The sequence below is a fragment of the Vanacampus margaritifer genome, chromosome 9 (assembly GCF_051991255.1).
Source record: "Vanacampus margaritifer isolate UIUO_Vmar chromosome 9, RoL_Vmar_1.0, whole genome shotgun sequence".
NCBI classification, from domain to species: domain Eukaryota; kingdom Metazoa; phylum Chordata; class Actinopteri; order Syngnathiformes; family Syngnathidae; genus Vanacampus; species Vanacampus margaritifer.
The window spans coordinates 9659743-9679555 of NC_135440.1; the positions used below are offsets into that span (position 1 = coordinate 9659743).

At 38.5% G+C, this 19813-nt stretch overlaps 1 protein-coding gene across 3 annotated transcripts in view; it reads left to right on the plus strand.

Moving 5' to 3' along the window:
* vps13b (vacuolar protein sorting 13 homolog B) overlaps nt 1-19813 on the plus strand; it is a 349203-nt gene that overhangs the window by 211834 nt on the left and 117556 nt on the right. For all 3 annotated transcript variants that reach the window (XM_077574861.1, XM_077574863.1, XM_077574862.1), the window contains 3 exons: nt 2998-3201; nt 9214-9340; nt 9961-10104. In XM_077574861.1, the coding sequence (XP_077430987.1) occupies nt 2998-3201; nt 9214-9340; nt 9961-10104 (475 nt within the window). The remainder of the gene's footprint in view (nt 1-2997; nt 3202-9213; nt 9341-9960; nt 10105-19813) is intronic.

Here is a 19813-nt window from a genome sequence, read left to right on the forward strand (position 1 = left end):
GAGAATAAATGGTGTGTTCCACCTGCCTTGCACTACATGTTTTAGGTCATACGTGTGCACTTGGGTAGTGGGTTGCTTTACTTTCCCAAGGCCTTCTTTAGTCTCCTTTTGGCCACGCAGTGTGGTCTTCACATGACCAATCAAATATGTCAAACCACCGGTGCACCCCCCACCCCCACCCCAAACACACATGTACAGCAAGAGATCTGGCTTCAATTATTATTGCACCCCAAGGGAAGCTCCCAAAATCCCTCCCCTCCTTATTTGTCAGAAATGAAGCTCTCTTGTTTCCTACGATTGGCTGAAATATGTCGTTTGATATTAAATCACACAGGTTTCCATTGGTTACATGAGCAAGAAAAATGTTTATCATTTATATTTCTATCACTGGGGGGGATGACCCTGCAGCTCAGCAATGTAGGAACGTGGCTGCAGATTATCATGTCATGTTGATTATGAGCAAGAGGCTCTGCTAAATGGGCTCAAGTGGAGAGAGATAATTTGGAAAGCATATGAGGAAAGTTAGGTTTATTTCATGTGAAAGATAGTTTGTGGACGGGTAGAATATGGAGGTAGTGTTACAAAAAAAAAAAAAAACCTTAATGAATCTAGACTGACATATCCCACCCAAATCATACTTGGGCTCTTGGCTTGATTCAAATTTAACTATGTTGATAAATGTGGTTCCAAATGTTGATTAAGGATCTGTTTCACTTGTTTGTGTGTCAACAAATCCAGCTAACTCTGGTTATGCACCTCTGATCTCCCATCACTGTTGTTTTTGTGTTTGATGCATATGTCATAACACAACGCACTTGTGGCGGCTTTTCTGGTGTGGCTAAGCGAGGAAAACGCTGAATGAAAATTAGCAGTGACATTGCCGAACTAAATAAAACTACTCAGCTTGCCACTACATCTGTAGTCATTTTAAGCTCTTATTTATTCCATTTAAGCACTCATTTGAATTCACCAGCACAAATAAACATATCATAACAAACTGAAAGCTCTGATGTCATAAGCAGATGCTCGATTGTGATTGTTCTTTTTGCTTTGTGAGTTCATGCGCATCTTGTCTTTGGAGTGCATCATCTTTTCTCAACGCTGTTGGAACAGTGTTTGGAGCAGTTCAATTACTGCCAGCCATACTCACTCTTGATGTATCCCTCCATAATCTTACCAGATTTGTATTTGTGTCCATGTCTTATACTACAGGCCTGGCGGGTCACAAAAATGGAAGAGAAGGGTAGTAAGGCCACAATCTAAAAACTGTGCAATGTGTGCCAAAATTAAGATTAATCATTCCACATTAATTCATTCAATCTCAGCCATTTTCACTGAAGCAACCCCCTTTGCTCCCGGCTGTGTTTTACTTGATTTTGACTGATTTTGCAAGGCCCACAGAACATTGTGTACTATTGCTATGAAAACATGCAACCGAACAAAAGAGAGATTAAAGTCTCTTCTTTCATCAGGAAAAAAAGTATATTTCTATATGTTTCTGTTTTGCAGCACTGAGCATTAGAAATACAGTATAGCTAAGTTTCATCATTATTCACAAATCTCTTCAAAAAGAGTGGGGGAAACAGCTTGTTGCAACATGGCCGTGGTTGATTTCTCACACAATGCTGCCACCTGCTGGCCGATTTTGTAATAACTACCATTGCTTCATGCATTGTCTTCAATTCAGAGGCTTTATCCGGCCGGCTGCAGGTAGGTTGGTTAACTGACCAGCAATTACTATTTGTTGTTCGTCGCTGTGGAAACTGTCCATGGCGGTCGGCGACATGAGCCGATTAATATTTATCGACAGGTTGGGGGTCCGGCTATGCAAAATGCAAAATATCGTCCGATCCCGATACAGCCGATCAGATCGGTGTAAAGTCTAGTACAGGGGAGTCCAAACTTTTTCCTTTGAGGGCCACATACAGGAAAATCTAAGGATGCAAAGGTCGCTTTGACATTTTCCGATTTTATTAAACACACTAAAACCATGCAATCAAGCAATTATTTATTAGTTATTTTAGCAATGATTTTTTTGGGGGGGGATGTTTAGTTATTTTTAACACCTGTTAAAGGTGATAAGGCAAACATCTTAGGATTTTTCATAATTTTGGGGTGGTCCATAGCCCTGCAACCTACTAGAATAGATCCACCCCTGCCCCACATTCCGAAACAAAGCAAGAGTACTTGGTAATAAGATGACAAATGTTAAAGCTGTGTTGGCTTGGGGAAGTCAATCATGATTATATGATCACGCATTACACCTTGACAGACAGCGGAGTGGAGGAAATCAATTTTGTTTCTGAAACTTAAATATCTTAATTCATAAGAATTAAGAAAAGATTAGCTGTAAATTATTTCTTTACATATTTAAACTGCAAAAGTCTAATTTATGATTAGTAGTAGTTGTCAGGTGTTTCACAACACACCACTTTGTCAACACCCGCAACCAAAAGGGTTGCAGGCCATGTCAAAAATTATGTACTAGACTCCAGTGCGTTGTTAACTTGTTGAAACAGCATCATAATAATGTGGGATTAGGTGTAGCAGAACAATAAAAATCATGGTGCCGTCACAGCTTTCAGCCTCTCTTGAGATCAAGCCAAACCAATAATGTTTACATTATTTATTTATTTATTTTTTGTCAAGAATGAGACAATTTATTTTGCATTTTCTTAAAAAAATAAAACACATATGGTAAGCTGTTTTATGTTGTATGATATTTATTTGTCTTTTATTGCACAATTATTTTTAGAGAATATATTGCTGGCAATAAGAATTTTTTAATGCTTTTTTTCATGTCATTAAATCTGCTCCATATGTTTTGAATTTTGTTTCCTTACTGTATCAAATTAGAACCCAACCAGGACCTTATATTCAACACCTACTACATGGAATTTATATAACATTATTCTGTGTGATATTTACCGCAATGTGTTTCTGTCCCATTTTGCACCAAGATAGCACTCCAATCTTTCTTTTTTTTCCCCCTTTCAGACGAGCATCCAACCTTGGTATCCTGCGCGACCCAGGCTCAGAGGTTGAGGATCGCCAGTATCAGATCGACCTTCAGTCCATCAACATTGGCACAGCTCAATGGGAGCAGCTCAAGCCAGAGAAGGAGGGAATGAAAGGAGGTGTGTCCGCAGACGGTGAGAGGAACTCCCAGAACCCGGCCCTGGAATGGAACATGGCCAGCAGGTCAGAAGAATTATTATTTCTTCATTGCGTACAGACAGCTAAACTCAATCATCATTTGTAAGGAAGTCGTCACACTTTACCCCACCTTTTTCATCAAACTATTGTCTGGCGGAATGGTTCGGAATGGCGGCTGTCACACACACATATGTAAAATGTGCATAATATGTTAGCCAAAGACACTGAGTGCGAGGTGAAGTTGAACATTTAACTCGACAAACCGAGCCAGACATTTTTATGACTTGGCAGCTCAACCAGTGGTGAAAACTTAAGTTATCATTGGACTTACTGTTCAGTAAATCTGTTTACTTGACGGAGGAACAACCCTGTTTGGCCTTGGATGGATGAAAGTTGCTTGAGGCTGTCGTTGATTGTGAGTCACAGATGGCTTCTGAAGGGGGTTGTGGCGTTTGGTATAGCAAAAAGCTTAGCTGGTAGTTTGAAGTGGTTTTGATGGTGGAGGAAAGTCTCCACTCGCCACTTTTTATTTGACAATACAGGTGGACTTAGAGTTGTGATCAGTAAGTCTTAATATTTTTTCTCTTAGCCAACAAGAGTTAACATTTGTACTGACTGTTGATCTACAAACTGATCTTCAACCTATGGATATAGATGCCTTCAATGCTCACCACAAATAAAGGAATGCAAACAACAATATCAATTCATTTGTAAATGATACTTTGCATGAACTTATTTTAACAATATTTTGGGGTGTTATGTGTTGTCTCCAATAAATATCCCATAATGTATCCAAAACGTATTGATGTGGGAGCAGTATGTAGTCATTGAGGTAGCTCTCCCTTGGAGCCTCTTTGAACACATAATTACACACTTTTGATGCTATTTTTTATTAGCTTGAGAGCTAAAACAAGCATGAGCGTTACAGCATGTTTGGCTTCACATCCATTTTTCCACTCATGTTTCGTGAGGGAACAGACCCAAAAATCACAGAATCATGGGCTAAGAATTCAGATTTGTTCTGTGACAACAAAAAACAAGTGCAGAAGAGTGCAGTGCAAAATCAGTGCGGGCCTGATTTCTGTTTGGTCTAAAAGCTGGTACGCACAAAGAGTTTTGAAGTGGACGTCAACTATGAAGATTTCTTGACAATAATAACAATAATATAATATGTGACCTCATGAGTCTAAACATGACAGTCTGATTAATATTACGTTTGTGGAATATAAGTTATGCAGCAAAATCCAGCCGTTTTTATCCATCTTGGGGGCGGCCATTTTGCCACTTGCTGTTGACTGAAGATGACATCACAGTTGCTCAGGGCTCAGGCAACAACCAATCACAGCTCACCTGTTTTCTGAAGCTGTGCTGTGATTGGCTCAGCTTGCAAACCTCTAATGACCAAACACAGAAAACAGGTGAGGCTTGATTGGCCGTTACCTGAGACCTTAGCAACTGTGATGTCATCTTCAGTCGACAGCAAGTGGCAAAATGGCTGCCTCCTTAGATGGATAAAAATGGCTGGATTTTGCTGCTTAACTCATATTCCACTAACGGAATATTAACCAGAATGCCATATTTAGACTAGTGGGGCTGCATAGAACATATTATTGTTTTTGGGGGGGTTTAAGATCTTTACACATTTTTAAAATGTGAGAGGCCTCACACAGGACATAACAAAATTGTTGTGTGTTGCTTTACTAAGACCCCAAATAGTGGCCACTGAATTGCTTCTTCTTTTGCACACATTCATGATATGTTACACCTGATCTGTTAAGATTAGGTTATTTTATGAATATCTTACGCACTCCACAAATGATGTGTGTTGTTGGCAAATTGTGTGAAACTGTTGGAGTTTGTCATATACTTACAAATGTTTTGCGGCGCACACATTTTCAACAAGAGTAAGGTCTGGACTGCTGACAGTCTAGTACTCTCCTCTTCTCTAGGAAGCCATGCTCTAGAAATGCATACATAATGTGACTTGGCAATGTCTTGCAGAAATAAGCAGGAATGCCAATGAAAACCCCCATGCAGTACATATTTTGGAGTTTGATAATAACCCAGATCCTTTCCCGTGGACACAATGTCCATGATTTCCAAAAAAACATTTGATTTTTGGACTCGTCAGACCACATTACATTTTGTGTCAGTCCTTCTCAGATGAACTTGGACCTAGAGATGCTGGTCGTGTTTCAATTCAATTCAATTTCATTCATTTGTAAAAGAAAAAAAAGACAATATAAAGCAATATTGAAATTCAAAGTAAAGTAAAACAAATGAAAGGGGACAGAAAGAAGTAAAACTTGTTTTTTCTGCCCCTGATCAACACAAAAAAGAAAGAAAACAACACAAAATGAATGACAGCGAGCGGTCAAGACGCTTTCAGTGTAACAATTCTGCAAAATAATTAACGGTGTATCCTTGTGCTATATATATTTTTGCAATAAATGTGATTTTATGCATTTTTTTTAAAATAGACTGAGAAGATTTTGTTTTACAATCCAAATTATTCCACAGACACCTTGAGTTAAAATACACCTTTCTTCGTTCCTCTTAGTTTGTACTCACTTTCCCTTTTTATAAATTTGGTTTGTATATTACTGGTAAAATTTCATGATGGGCTTTATACAATATTTTAAGGCGGTTGCAGTCAATGTTGCTCCGACATCCATATTTCTGCAACTTAAAAGGATTGATACAAGTTTGTTTTTTATATTTTTAATACCTAGATTCTGCATCTTTTTTTCTATGTTTGAGAAACATTCTATATAAAATATATTTTTTTTATTACAAGCATTTTTCAACCCATTTGTCATCCAAGGATTATGAGTAGTGTTTTTTCTGCTTTGTGCATGAATTGTAATGTTTTTACAATATTTATTATATGAATGTGTGCGTGTGGTCATAAAATAATTATAGGCATTATTTAAGTCGTTTGTTATATACGTGATTCCAGTTCTGCCTCTTCAAATCTTCTCTTAAAAGTTCTACTGCTTTTCTAGATGTGTCTCTTATGATGATTGGATGTTTCTGTGTGTAGTTGATATATGGCTGATGAACCTCCCACCATCTTTGCTTGTGAACACCTTAGCCTATCGGGGATGCACCTTTTATACCCAATCATGACCCTTTTTCCAGTTATCCCATTTACCCTGTTCTTTGGGCATTCCTTTTGTTTCTCCATTCCATCTTTTTTTTTTTTTTTTTTGGATTGTGTTCAAATTAACTCATTCACTGCCATTGACGGCTATAGATGTCAAAAATTAATTTTAACTATTTATATTAGTTAAAAAATTTCCCCCACTTTTGTTAACAAGAGTATGAAAACCTAGTGTTTTTTTATATTGTATTAGAACAGCTATAAAACGTGTGCTTAATCGTGAGTTAACTAGTGAAGTCATGCGATTAATTACAATAAAAAAAATAGTACGCGCCTGACGCCCCTAATTTTTAATAATCTTTTCTTTAAAAAAAATATATATATTATTAAAAAATTAGGGGCATCAGGAAATTAAAATTTGTAATTGTAATTATTCGCACGACTTCGCTAGTTAACTCACGATTAATCACAAATTTTATATCTGTTCTAAATGTACAAAAAAATCTAGGTTTTCATACTCTTGTTAACAAAAATGGAAAAAACTAAACTAATAGAAATAGTTCAAATGAATTTTTGACGTCTATAGCTGTCAATGGCAGTGAATGAGTTCAAATGTTAAGTTTGAGAATATTTGGTGCCACTTAAGAAAAATTATCAAGTTCCCCGCTTGTCACCTGTAATCACACAAAAAAGCAACGCCTCAATTGAAACGAGATTTGAGGCATGCCACTTCCCAAGTTCGCACCTTCCCCTCGTTTTCTCCATCGATACCCTCGCACTCTCTCCTGTCTTGGAGACTGGAGCATGTTCTCTCCACACATTTTTTGGGTTCACTCGAGTTCCAGTAGTTTTGGATCAGCAGTGGCCTCAGTCAGTTTCCTGAGGTTTTGTGAGGAAATTCCAGCACCATGGATCCACTGACAGGATCTGTCCTCATCCCAGTGTGTAGTTCCTGGATAGGAAAGACCCTTTGTCAGGGCGCTGTGAACTCTCTCCATCTCTCAGCTTGTCAAGCCTTTCTCATTTTGCTCACGCCACTGATATTGCTGCTGTTTAGTTTTGCGCAAAATAAAAGCCACACTTTCCATGTATTCGTGTTTCCACCACATCCACTCTGAGGTGTACGGAGACGCACACACTCGGCTCAATGTCAGAGGCCCCCATATATTACTGGTAAACTGAGCCCTATGTGTTTTTGGTGAATGGTGAATGATAGCACCTGTCCCTGCAACGAGACACTCATTGTTTCAATCCCTGTCTGAGGAGAGATTAGCTAACACCAATTGCCCTCATAGATCATTTCACATCTGAATGAAACCTCTTTCGCTCGCTATTCGAAGAAATGTGTCAGAAAATAATAGCTTGGGGGCAGCAGTAATGCACATTTGTATTGGAGAAGTGAAAATGATAGTGGTTCTGGCTGAGTACTGTACTCCAGGCCACCTAGAAACAGGCTTTTTTATAATCCCAGCCAACTATAAATATTGTAAACCATACAGCATGATTGTTTTAATAGCAGCAGATGTGGCAATTAACACCGCCTTATAAAGCTGGCCTGTATATTTGTTTTACTGCTAACAAATGTTCCCACAAATATGACTTGATTGTGGGGCTGCATATTAGTGAAATGAAGAAAGCTGATGTGAGAAGATCTCGGTTTGATCTTGGGTACACAATTAAAGGTTGTTCCCATTTGGGACTTGTCAAACAATGTCTCACTACGTGTCTGTGTATGGGCTTCCAGCTCAAATGTGCTTAGTAAGGAATTTAAATATTGTACTCATGCAACTATTAAGTCCAGCATGCAAGAAAAAATATATCACTGATAGTTGGAACTTTTTGTCCTTCTAAATGTGACAAGCCAATGCAAAAATACCTGTGGGACACCATATGTTCCGTTCTACATGTGAATTCATATTGCACGTATTCGTCCGACCACTTTAAAAAATATATATATATTTACCCCTGGGGTTCGATCAAACCTAGGTTTAAGAACTACTGTTCTGATGTCTAATGTCATCAGCATGGAAATTACTAAAATATCATTGGTGTGAATGTAGGGCTGTGCAATTAATTGAAATTGAATTACAATTTCAATTACTGCACTCCACACTTGAAAAATTGGCATCATTGTAAACAAAAATAAAAGATTGTTAATACTAATTTTGAATTGTTTACATATTTATATTTGCACCTTTTTTATTTTTAAAATGACTCATTTAATAAATCTTGGTTGATCCAAAAGAAACTTGCATAATTATTGTGTTTCAAAGAAATGTATTTTTCTTAATATTGTTTTCACGTTTAAACATTTCCTTGTTTTGTTCCAAAAAACAAATGATAGTCCTCATCGTATGGCAATTATTATCAAATTAATTGTGATTAATATTTTCTTCATAATTGAGCAGGCCGAGTGTGATGTTTACCGTAATTCCCAGAAAATTCCAATTCTATGCAATTCCATTGCAATGACTGCATTTTATAATAAAAAAATACCCTAATATTCCATAATTATAAAATACCTTACAGTTGTGGTTTTCTTTAGTCCCTGGCAACTTTTTGTCTCATGTAAATGAGCCACAATTTCACATGGTCAATGAGTGTACCAGATATGTGCATGTGGTGCGTGCAGAAAACACATCACTAAACACGAAAAGTATACAAATAAAAAAATATATATACAGTATGTAATATGTCCCCTGTATTAGTAATTAACTGAACTAAAATATATATTTTTAACTGCCATGCTACCACCACACTGCCCCTGCTTTGAACTAAAATATTGAAATATACATTTCTATATTTTTCCTTGCAGGTAGGTTATAAACAGTGAACCTTTTTCCCAAACCTGTCCATCAAACATTTTTGTCACAGATGAAATGAATGTTGGTTATTTCTAAATCCGTACATCCTTAATTTGTAACCATTGTTTGTTTTCCCACATTCTGATATAGTATCAGGAGGCACCCGGAGCGTCGGGCCATCATGACACCCATCGTGACAGACTTCTCTGTCCGAGTCACTGCTGCTCCCGCCATCATCTTCAGCAAGAATATCTCACTTGATGCTGGCCAAGCAGAGGTTAGTGGACTCAGCACAAAACATGTCAGAGCTTTCTTCTTCTTCTTTTTTTTTTTCAATCACGGAAAATTGGCATCACAATAAGTGATGTGGAAGTGTGGTCACTAGTGGCACCTTATTGCATTTCAACTTTAACCTTTTTAGAATGGGTACTGCAGGCTTTGTTCCATGTTCTTGATTTAGAGAGATGTCAGATGTATTCAACTTTTGCCTCTTTGCATACTGTAGGTGCCTCATTAGGAATCCCACAGCCAGAAAATCATGTAATGGAGGTTTTTGACCCCTAGAGTTCAAACCTCTGCTTATACAGCTGATGTTTTCTGGCACAGCTCACTCCAACTTCCTGCCTCTTTGATGCCTACTTTCTTTAACGCTAACATGCCCCTTGACAATGCATATCAGCTAATTCATAATTTGCACTGACATGCAAAATATGATATGTGCGGATTTGGAAAACGTAACTCGGAGGAATTATGATAATATACAGTTTGTGATATGAGTCGTATGCTGTATTAGATCGAATACATCAAACACTATTATAGTTTTTGACACCTTTAATGAATGTTCACGTATTCTGCTTCAGTGATTGATTTGCCATTTGAACTTTTGTTCCCTTGTAGGACTTGGTGGTGTGTGGCCATTCCCTTGAAGTTAATTTGACCAGCAGTTTGGATTTTTACCTCAGCATTGCTCAGGTGCACCTTCTTCAACAGCTTCTCAGAGACAACGTGGGGGGCTTGGATACTCCTGTGCAAGGCACTGAGGTACCGACCAGTAAAGCAGTGTCACACACTTAAGTTTTGTTTTCTCAGTTAACTTAGCTAATTTATTAACTTGAAGAAGTTACTGCAACATACATCCATTGTTGTGTTATATCCTATTATGTTATGTATCATATGGTATATTATGATACAGAGTTGAGTTGTGTTACCCACTGACCTCTGTTCAAAAAACAATCTTGAATGTTTTCATGAAATACCCAAAACAACCCCCCTCCCCCAACTAGCGCCTATACTGGGGTGCATCCAACACATTTAAATATTTACTCAGCACACAGTGGTCCTCTAATGTGGCTTTAGTTTACTGCGCTGTGCTCAGCTGCAGCTTTCAGGGCCTTTTTCTATTGTTTACAGGACAGGGAGCTCACAGGCGCCATTTGCCCAGTCTGACCGCTCAATAAAACTTGCTAATGGAACACAATATAAAAATATTTACCAGCTGTGGTGAGGATGAGTGTCATAGGGAAGAGCAATGGATGAGGGGGGGTAAGAAGGACATGGTGCAATGAAATGAGAAGGAGTGAGTTGACAGGCATGGAGTCATTCTGCTTCTCCACTTGAAGTTCTTTCTTACGTTTTGAATTCAAGTAACAGGAATTCTCTCAAAGATACAATAAGTGCCATTAGCTGTTTTGGAAAGAATAAAGGTGAAATTAGCTTATGTGATTTTATTTTATTTTATTATTATTATTATTTTATTTATTTATTTATTTATTTATTTTTTTACAGTAGCGTGTTAAAACGTTACTTGACCAGTCGGTTGTGAAATCCCCTTTGTTATTTCGACAGTCAGGGCCATGGAGGTGCTAGCTTTACATCTGCTCTTGATTTGGTCGTGAAGGCCTCACCTTTGACTGCTAATGATTCATAGCTTGATTCTGGTGAGGGGCAGCTAATGGCTGGAAGAAGGTTCATCCAGGTTCAAGGCGAGATGGGAAAGAATAGCAACTGCTCTGGGAGGTCTACTAAAAACTTGATCAGAATCAGAATCACCTTTGGTCCAAAACACACACACACACACTAGCAGTTGTGTCACATTAGTACTAGTGCAGAATGCTATACACATTTTTTTTATTTAATTTCAATTATTTATTTAATTCATTTATAAAATAAATTAAGACGAAAAGCAGAAAGAAGACAAGTCTTATTAGTATCTGCCCCGTGTCTCCCCAGAATTCATTTGCAAGGTCAAGTAATTGCAAAACAACATAAACAACATAAAAAAAATAGATATACCTCTATTTCATTAATTACATTTGACCGTTTATGATGGAAAATTGACTTGTGTGGTATATGGATTCCCTGCACACCCTTCAAGTGGGAATTTACACAACTGAGTAAATAAATACATACTTAGTTTGATTTTCTGATTGAATTTTGACGGATTGCGGAGTAACAGTTTTCTCCATCTATGAATTGGCAGCCAAAGTGTCATGTCATAGCCAGAAGGTAAGCAGAGCTGCAACATTGCCGTTGCTTTGTGATAGATAACAGCATAACCATTCACTATAATAATTGGCAAAAGTAACTTAGTGGCATTGTGATGGAAGTGCTGCCTCCACAAGTGAAAAGTGAACCAATTATGAGCACTCCGGGGTAATAGTATCCCTGGCCCATACGCTACATTGGCCAAGCAGTTTAGGGAGACAGATGAGATAGGACAGCCCCTTCAAAACAGCAATACCCGCGAGACAAAAGGGGTGTGGGGGTCTAAAGTATGCTGTAAATATTGACTTTTGAGTTTAATAAAAAATATGTTACAGACATTTTGGAACTGTTTTGAGGGGAAATGATTCATATGTCTCCTTTAAAGGTTAATTAAAGCAAAGTGAATGCTTCTATTGCCGTGAACTTTTTTCTCCCTGTAATCTTTCTAAAATAGTAAGCTTATCAATTATTAGTCTCAATTAAGATGGTCTGCATTTGAATTTGTGGGCCCACTTGTTTAAATGATCTGAATCTGCATGTGTGCCTGGGGTGTGAGTCCTTTGTCAACTGCCCCTTCTTCTAGTTGGCCCAGGCTAGTAGCAGAGAATTCCGTAATATTGCAGCATATGTTGGTCAATCAGCAGGAGAGTATTGTGCAAGCTACGAGGCCCTCAAGTGGTGGGTTTGATCACAGCACCGCCCCAACTCAAAAGCTGAGTCTTCTCACTCGCCAAAAATCTGTCTCGCCCCGTTAATGCATTAGACTCACCACGGCAAAACAATTCTATCAGTCGCATGTTGCTCTGACATTGTTTGCTGTTGCGAGAGTTAAAGCTTTTTCATGCATTCAGAATCGATGTTGGCCCTACAAAGAAGTCATAAATATGAAATGTGCTTCCATTTGCCAGTTTCCAAGATGAAAAAATTGTATTTGGAGTGGTTCTATTTGTATATTACAAGTCAATTTCATGGGTGATATTTATTGTATTTGACAGTTTTGTTTGTACTTCATTTATACATCCTGTTCGTCACATCCTATTAACATTCTATTAGAAACAGTTCCTTATTGTGTTTTAGGAAAGCTTAAAAAGCATCTCTGCTCTCAGTCAGCAGTTTGGATTAAACACCGCTTCTTCCACAGTGTCCCCTACTTCTAAGTCTTTTTTTTCTCCCCTTTCTTTTCCTTCCCACTCATTTTGAGAACATGCTGTTTGACTTGAACAGATTCCCCACAATCCCGCGCACTGATTTCAAACAGTTCCCATCATCCCTCACAGCTGTGTTTTATTGTCCGGGTTAATGAATTTGTTTTGTAGAGGCTTTTGGGTTCCCTGGCAGTGGTGAGGCGAAGCAGGCATGCGGGCAATGTGTGCACAAATGCCTTGTGTGGGACGCGATCGTTTCAATTCATTGAGTTGTCAGAAAGTCACGTATTGATTGTTCCCATAACATGTTGTGTTTTAAGCATATATGCAGATTGATTGAAGTCAATTATGGATGGACCCAATTTACTCACACACTAAAAGTATCGTGTTACTGTTTTTCTAGCAGTTTCCCCGATCTTTATGTACCGTTCATGTTATTACATTGGTGAAGGATGAATTCATAAAGTTTTGTAGAGATGAGTTTTTCCACTCTCTTCCTTGTGCTTCCTGGAGGAGCGGCCCCCGTAAGATGGTTTACGTTAATCATGATGAAGTGAAGCTGGGCTTGGGTCGGGCAGCTTTCAGCAACAGCAGATGATTCAGTCAAGCAGCCATGAATAGATGATAGAGCAACTTCTTGGACTTTAGAGGCTGTGTCACAACACACAATCGTCTGTACTCACTCGCACACGCAGGCATGTACACACATGGTCCACACACTGGCTGCATGCTAACATTACCACAGTGTGCAGATTGCTACTAGAGGGACAGTCAAACTGTAATAAAGATCAAGTGCGTATTTTGTGTGTCTGCACTGAGATGACACTTCTCATCTCACTTATTTGTCACACCTGTGCAAAAGCTCTCCGCTTTCAAAGATAATAATGATCAATTTTGATTAACACCGAGTTATTGATTTGGCAGTATGACTTTTATTGTGGTGGTTTACAGTAGTGATATATTCAACTCGAGTAGTCATTGATACTAAGTACTGATACTACGAGTACTTTTGATGCATACAATTTCTGAAAGAAAAAAATAATAATTCTAAAGACCTATCCATCCCAATATACATATATATTAATAAAATGAATTTTCTATTCTTCTCTTTTCTAATTTCTATTTCCTTTCCACCTGTAGCTTGCAACTTTTTTGCATCATACTTAGACGTGTTATTAAACGGGAAGTCAACCCAAAAATGTTCTTTACAATAATAATATGTTTAATTTGCGCCCACTGGTCTAAACACTGCAATCTGATTAATATTGTGTTTGTGGAATATGAATAAAGCATCAAAATTCACCTGTTTTTCTCATGTGGCAGCCATTTTGTCACTTGCTGTGATTGGTTTTTACCTGAGCCCTTAGCAAGTGTGATACAATTTTCAAGTGGCAAAATGGCTGCCCCCTTAGATGGATAAAAACGGATGGATTTTGATGCTTAATTCATGTTCCACAAACAGAAAATTAATCAAAACAGAATATTAATCAGATTGTCATGTTTAGCCTAGTAGGAATGCAAGGAAAATATTATTGTAAAGACAAGTTTTTAGGTTGACTTCCTCTTTAATATTTTGGGGTGACCTTGTTTTTGTAGATGAGCTATTAAAATACAAAGTAACTTAAGAGATAAGAAGTAAAAAGAAAGCTTGCTTCTGTCTAGTAAAGAGGTAATTTGGTTGTGCAGGTGTACCTAATGAAGTTTCCATTAAGTGTACAGCTTTAAATTGCATTTTGACTTTTGTCCATCACCTGCCGATCAACATATACTCGTCAAATCATTCTTTTGTGCAGCTCATACAATATATTTATTTATTTATTTATTTATTTAAATTACTTTCATTATGTGTTCTATACAAAATATGTGTTTTATGAACAAATAGGAAATATAAGGGAAAATGCTATATTGGGATGTACAGTATAGGTCTTTCTTTAAAATTACTTTTTTTTTTCTTCTTCTTTCCGACCCCCCCATATTTGTATCGTTGACTCCTCGAGAGTTGAGTACTCCTACTGGTCTGGGAAAAAAAATTGGTATCAAACATGCCTAGTAATTTGTCATTACCGTAATCACGCTTGGATTTGCTGAAAGTTGCCAAACTGTTTCCTGTGTCAGATGCCAGGACAGATAAAGAACAGCGCGTGTCCCTTTGAGTCTTAACTCACACGCGGATGCAGCCGAGGTCAGCCATGTGCCTGTACCACAGTGCAAGAGGAAAATACCCTCTGGTGCAGGGGAAGTCCCGCACGGCTTCATCCTCCACCTCATCCTGGGATGATTACACGCATGGGAAACTGGCTTTTCGGCTTCCTTCACCACTCACACACATGCACGTATAGAAGTGCACACACACTAAGGCTGGTTCGGGGGACAAGGTACTCTGCATCAAAGGATCCTCTAAATAACATGTATGACAAAAATGTTCAGTCGTTTGCTTATAATCGTCCCATGTCACATGTTTTTCGACAACTTCTGTCATCTCTTGAGCATTTGCATGTGTTTACACACTTATTTCATACTTTTCATCGTCTCTTGTTGAACAGAAAAGATGCTAACTGGCCGATTTGAGGTTTGCGTGTTGTACTAAATGTCTGCGTGCGTGCGTGCCTGCGTTTAAATGCTCACGCACAGCTTCAATATTACAGCACCTAATTATAAAGCAGAGCACATTGCCAGCCAACACGAACTGCGGTGAGACGTGGATTTACAGTAGACACGAAACACATTGGTCGGTAGCTGCTTTGGTTTGTCAGTGGGTTAAAAGAGCAGTTTGAAGCGGCCAGCAGTTCTCTGATGCTTTTTTTGTGTGTGCGTGCAACCACACATGAATCGCGTGTGTATTTCAAAGTTGACAAGTATGTCAAAGCACTGTATGTCCAGTATATCAGAGACTAACTTCCAAGTTGTCACTTGTAGTTAAATATTGTTATATTGTTTTCTAGTCGTTGCCTCTTAATGCACTGCTCGGAAATGTTACACTGTCAAAGCTTGGAAGCTCAGTTGGTCTTTTACTCTGTTTCAGTTTATCTTTTTTTGTCACGGTGTCAGCTCAATATCAGAAGCACATAAGATTTGGACCTGAATCTGGACCCTTTTCTGTGTACAGTATGTTTCAAGCGAGCTGTCTCCAGAAGTGCTCTTCCTTGTGATGAGTGTTTCATTATTGTCTCTGAGAGGTAGAATGTCTCACTCCAAACTTTCCAAGACAGTGATGTGTCACAGCAGCTTTTTATGGCCAACACAAATAATGAGTGCAGTCGGTAACAGAGTGAGCACGAACGGATGGAGAAGAAAAAAAGCACTGACGTGACATAGTGAGAATAAGAGAAGCTGAAGCCGATGTTTGCTTTGATTTCTGCCTTTCCCAAGTATTTTCTGTAAATGTGGGAGCTGACATTCCACTCTTAACCAGTCAACCTGGCCATTAACACTCTCTGAGGGCGAGATCGCTTTTCCCCGTCAACCTTTTTCCCATCCTGCTTAAGCTCTGCTCTCATTTGCCCTGTTGCTGCTGGGTACGATAATAAATAACCTTCCCCGTGCAGCCATCTCCTTTTCCATTTTGGCAGCCTTGCATCTGTTTAGGAAACTCTGTTGTCTCATCTCATCTTCAATGCCGTTTCTTCGCCAGTGTACATCTCGCTGCCCTTCGTTTGTTATGAAACTGTAGCTTATTTCCACTTTTCCCATCGCTCACTGACCCTCCTGTTTGAATCAACTGCTAATTGACAGCCAGTCATAACAACTCACCTTTCCCGTGCAGTCCCTGCACCAAAACCATCCGACAACTCAAAGCATAACTGTAGCACTCTTAAATTGCGACCCTTGGAAACTCAATCTATTTGAGATCAGTAGCAGCTGAATTTGCTGTCCCTTCAATCGTTTGTGGCGAAATTGCCGTCAAAACTCCAGATTAAATCATGAAGGTTGGAATTCTGCGAGAGCAGACAGCATCTTTTAAGGGGAAGCAACGGGCCCCCACGGTCAAATGCGAGATCGGGTGTCAACTCAGGTGAAAGAAATGAGAAATGCCCTCTCTAGATACATATACCTGGATGTACACACAAACCTGATTTGTCACCATGGTCAACATGCTGAGAAGTAAGCAGCCCTTTTTTTGCAGTTTTTCTGAGTCATTCCAATACTACTATAAACTGGCATGTAGCATACCTGCCAACTACTACGGTTTTGCCGTAATGAGTACGGTTTTCTTGAACCCATTACGGTGTTACGGTCGCATTACAAAAACTACGGTTTTCCCCTTGAAAAAAAAAAAATTAAAATCGTAAATAAAGAATGAAAAACATTCCACCACGAGATCGCGAAGTACAGACGCTCCCCAACATACGAACGAGTTCCGTTCCGAGCGGTCGTTCGTAAGTTGCTTCAGCGCTATATTTTGTATTATAATTTATGTTTAAAGCCTATATAAGTATATTGAAGGTTTATATAAGTATGTTTAAGGCTTGTATACAAATAAACGGCATTGGTTTGTACTGAAAAAAACTTTTACTAAAATAGAGAGAATACGTACAGTACAGTGCAATGTTAGAGAGAGAACGAGAGACACTTAATGGAAGAACACGTCGGAAGAAGTTGAGGGTCGAGGAGAAGAAGATGCGGGTTGGCGAGTATCTCCCTTGGAGGATTTATTCGAAACTGGCCGAAAGAAGCGATCCAACGACGACTGCACAGCTTCCTTTTTTTTCTTCATAAATGACGCGGTAGCACTGTGTGGCATCATTTATTTGATTTGCAACCTTTGGGCAAGGTTCGATGTTTGGGTCTTGCTGCTCGAAGAGTGCGAGGGCTTTATCTATCAGCGAAAACCCCTCCGCCAACAGTTTCGCCTCGAATTTCTTCACGGGGGGAAGTGTTTCTTCCTCCTCCTCCTCGACACGTTGCAGAGCCTCCAATGAGCTCTCACAGCGCCAAGCGGCGGTATTAGCGGCGGAAAGAAGCACTACGCGCAATACAAAATCTTAATTTAGTGTGACCCATTCGAAAGACCAGTTGAAAAAATCAAAACGATGCACAATGGAGAACAAATAATGCTTAGGCTGTAGCTTGTATAACATGGAGAACATTTGGATATCATTCATTTATGAGGGTTTTCTATGACTTTGTTATATTAAATAAATTGTTGAGCTTTAAAGAACTTTCTTTTGATTATTTCCATCAGTACAGTTAAGGTAAATTGACAGTAAACATGAGGTTGTGATTGTGAAAAAAATGTAAAATTTGTTACTTCTTAGCTGCATTTTAAGCCCTGAAAATGCTAAAAATCCTTTGGCTTCAGGGGGGCTTCACCCCCCTGAACCCCCCACCGGACGTCGACATGCGGCCCCTGGACCCTAGCTACTAGGTTAAGGTAAATTGACAGTAAACATGAGGTTGTGATTGTGAAAAAAATGTAAAATTTGTTACTTCTTAGCTGCATTTTAAGCCCTGAAAATGCTAAAAATCCTTTGGCTTCAGGGGGGCTTCACCCCCCTGAACCCCCCACCGGACGTCGACATGCGGCCCCTGGACCCTAGCTACTAGGCTTTTTCACTTTCAAAAGTTGGCAGGTATGCATGTAGTGTAAATTTCGTTTGAAAAGTAAACAAAAATATTTTTGTCAACAGACATTTTTCACTGGACGAAAACTAGACTAGATTAAAACCCTCGTTAATAAACTGGGACTCAATCGTTTTTTTTTTACTAATGAAGACGAGGCGAAAATTTACTTCATTTAATAAAAACTAGATACAAATCTATGGACATTATAGTTCATAAACAAAGATAAGACGAAAATTATAATCTTGTAAAATTCTGGTAATCTGTCACCGTGACACTGTCATGTGACACATAGTGACACACCCCCTTTCAAATTTGCAACTAATGAGTGCAACATAGATAGATAGCCTTTATTGTCATTATGCAAACAGATGTACTACAAAATTTAAGTGTCTCCTTTTCGTGCAGCCTATATGTAAAATAGGGGATTAAAAAACAAACATTACATTCCTTAAAATAAAAATCAAATACTTAAACAAATAAAAACACTAACAAAAATCTGTATTGTTACAACGTAACATTAATCCAACGGCTATAACGTTCCAACAATAGTGTTAATCCAACCGCTAACTAATGCTGGCTAATTTACTAGCTCGTAGCATGTAGCCATAGTAGCCACTTGTTGATATATTGTAATTGTGTATCGAGTTGTTTTTCATCAAACAGATGAGAGAAAATGTTATGTGAAATTGTTTTAGACCCAAAATGTTCAATATTACCATCTGACCAAAACAAAAATAAATACAGGGTTAAAATGATAGTCCTGACTAAAACTAGACTAAAACGTTGACAATTTTTGTTGACTAAATCTAGATGAATAAAATTGTTTTCTTGGACTAAAATAAATATTAAAATGCTCTATTTATAGTCAACTAAATAAAACGGGATGAGGTTGACTAACTATGACAAAAACTAACGAGCATGATTGAAACTGGACTAAAACTGAGACTAAATTTGAAAATGTCTGATAAAATTAACACTACTGTCATGTAATATTTGTTTTTAGCTGATGCCTGCTTGGCCATTTGAATACGTGCTTGTTTTTAGTGTTTACCCTTTCCTTAGAAACATCTCAAACGCAACCCAGTGATTCTGAAAGTTAGTCTTTTTTCGAACAATGTCGAACAGTTCAGCCAGAATGTCATGAAATCAGAATATCCTTTTTTTTCTATTCTGCTAATCTTTGTGGCGCTTCTATTCTATCCCCCATAGTAAAACATCCCACTATTGTTGTTGAAGGGACAGTGGGGGTCTTACGTAATTGTCCTTTGCGAACTTAACAGAGCACATCTGAGCAGTTTTCTCCCTCACTCCTGGGAACATATCCAGACAGCAGTGAATAAGTTAATACTTTTTTCTTTCTTCTACTTCTTCACCTCTGGACTTAAACGGCATTCTTAGACTTACATTTCATTACATTCAGATCACTTTTTGTAAAGTTAGTAGTAGGTAGGCCTATTGATTTGTAGACACACTCTTGTTTGTGTCTTGATCAGTCATGACCACTCATTTTTGCTACCGTGAACCACACTGGCCCACTCAAAACAGCCCTACCCTGCCTC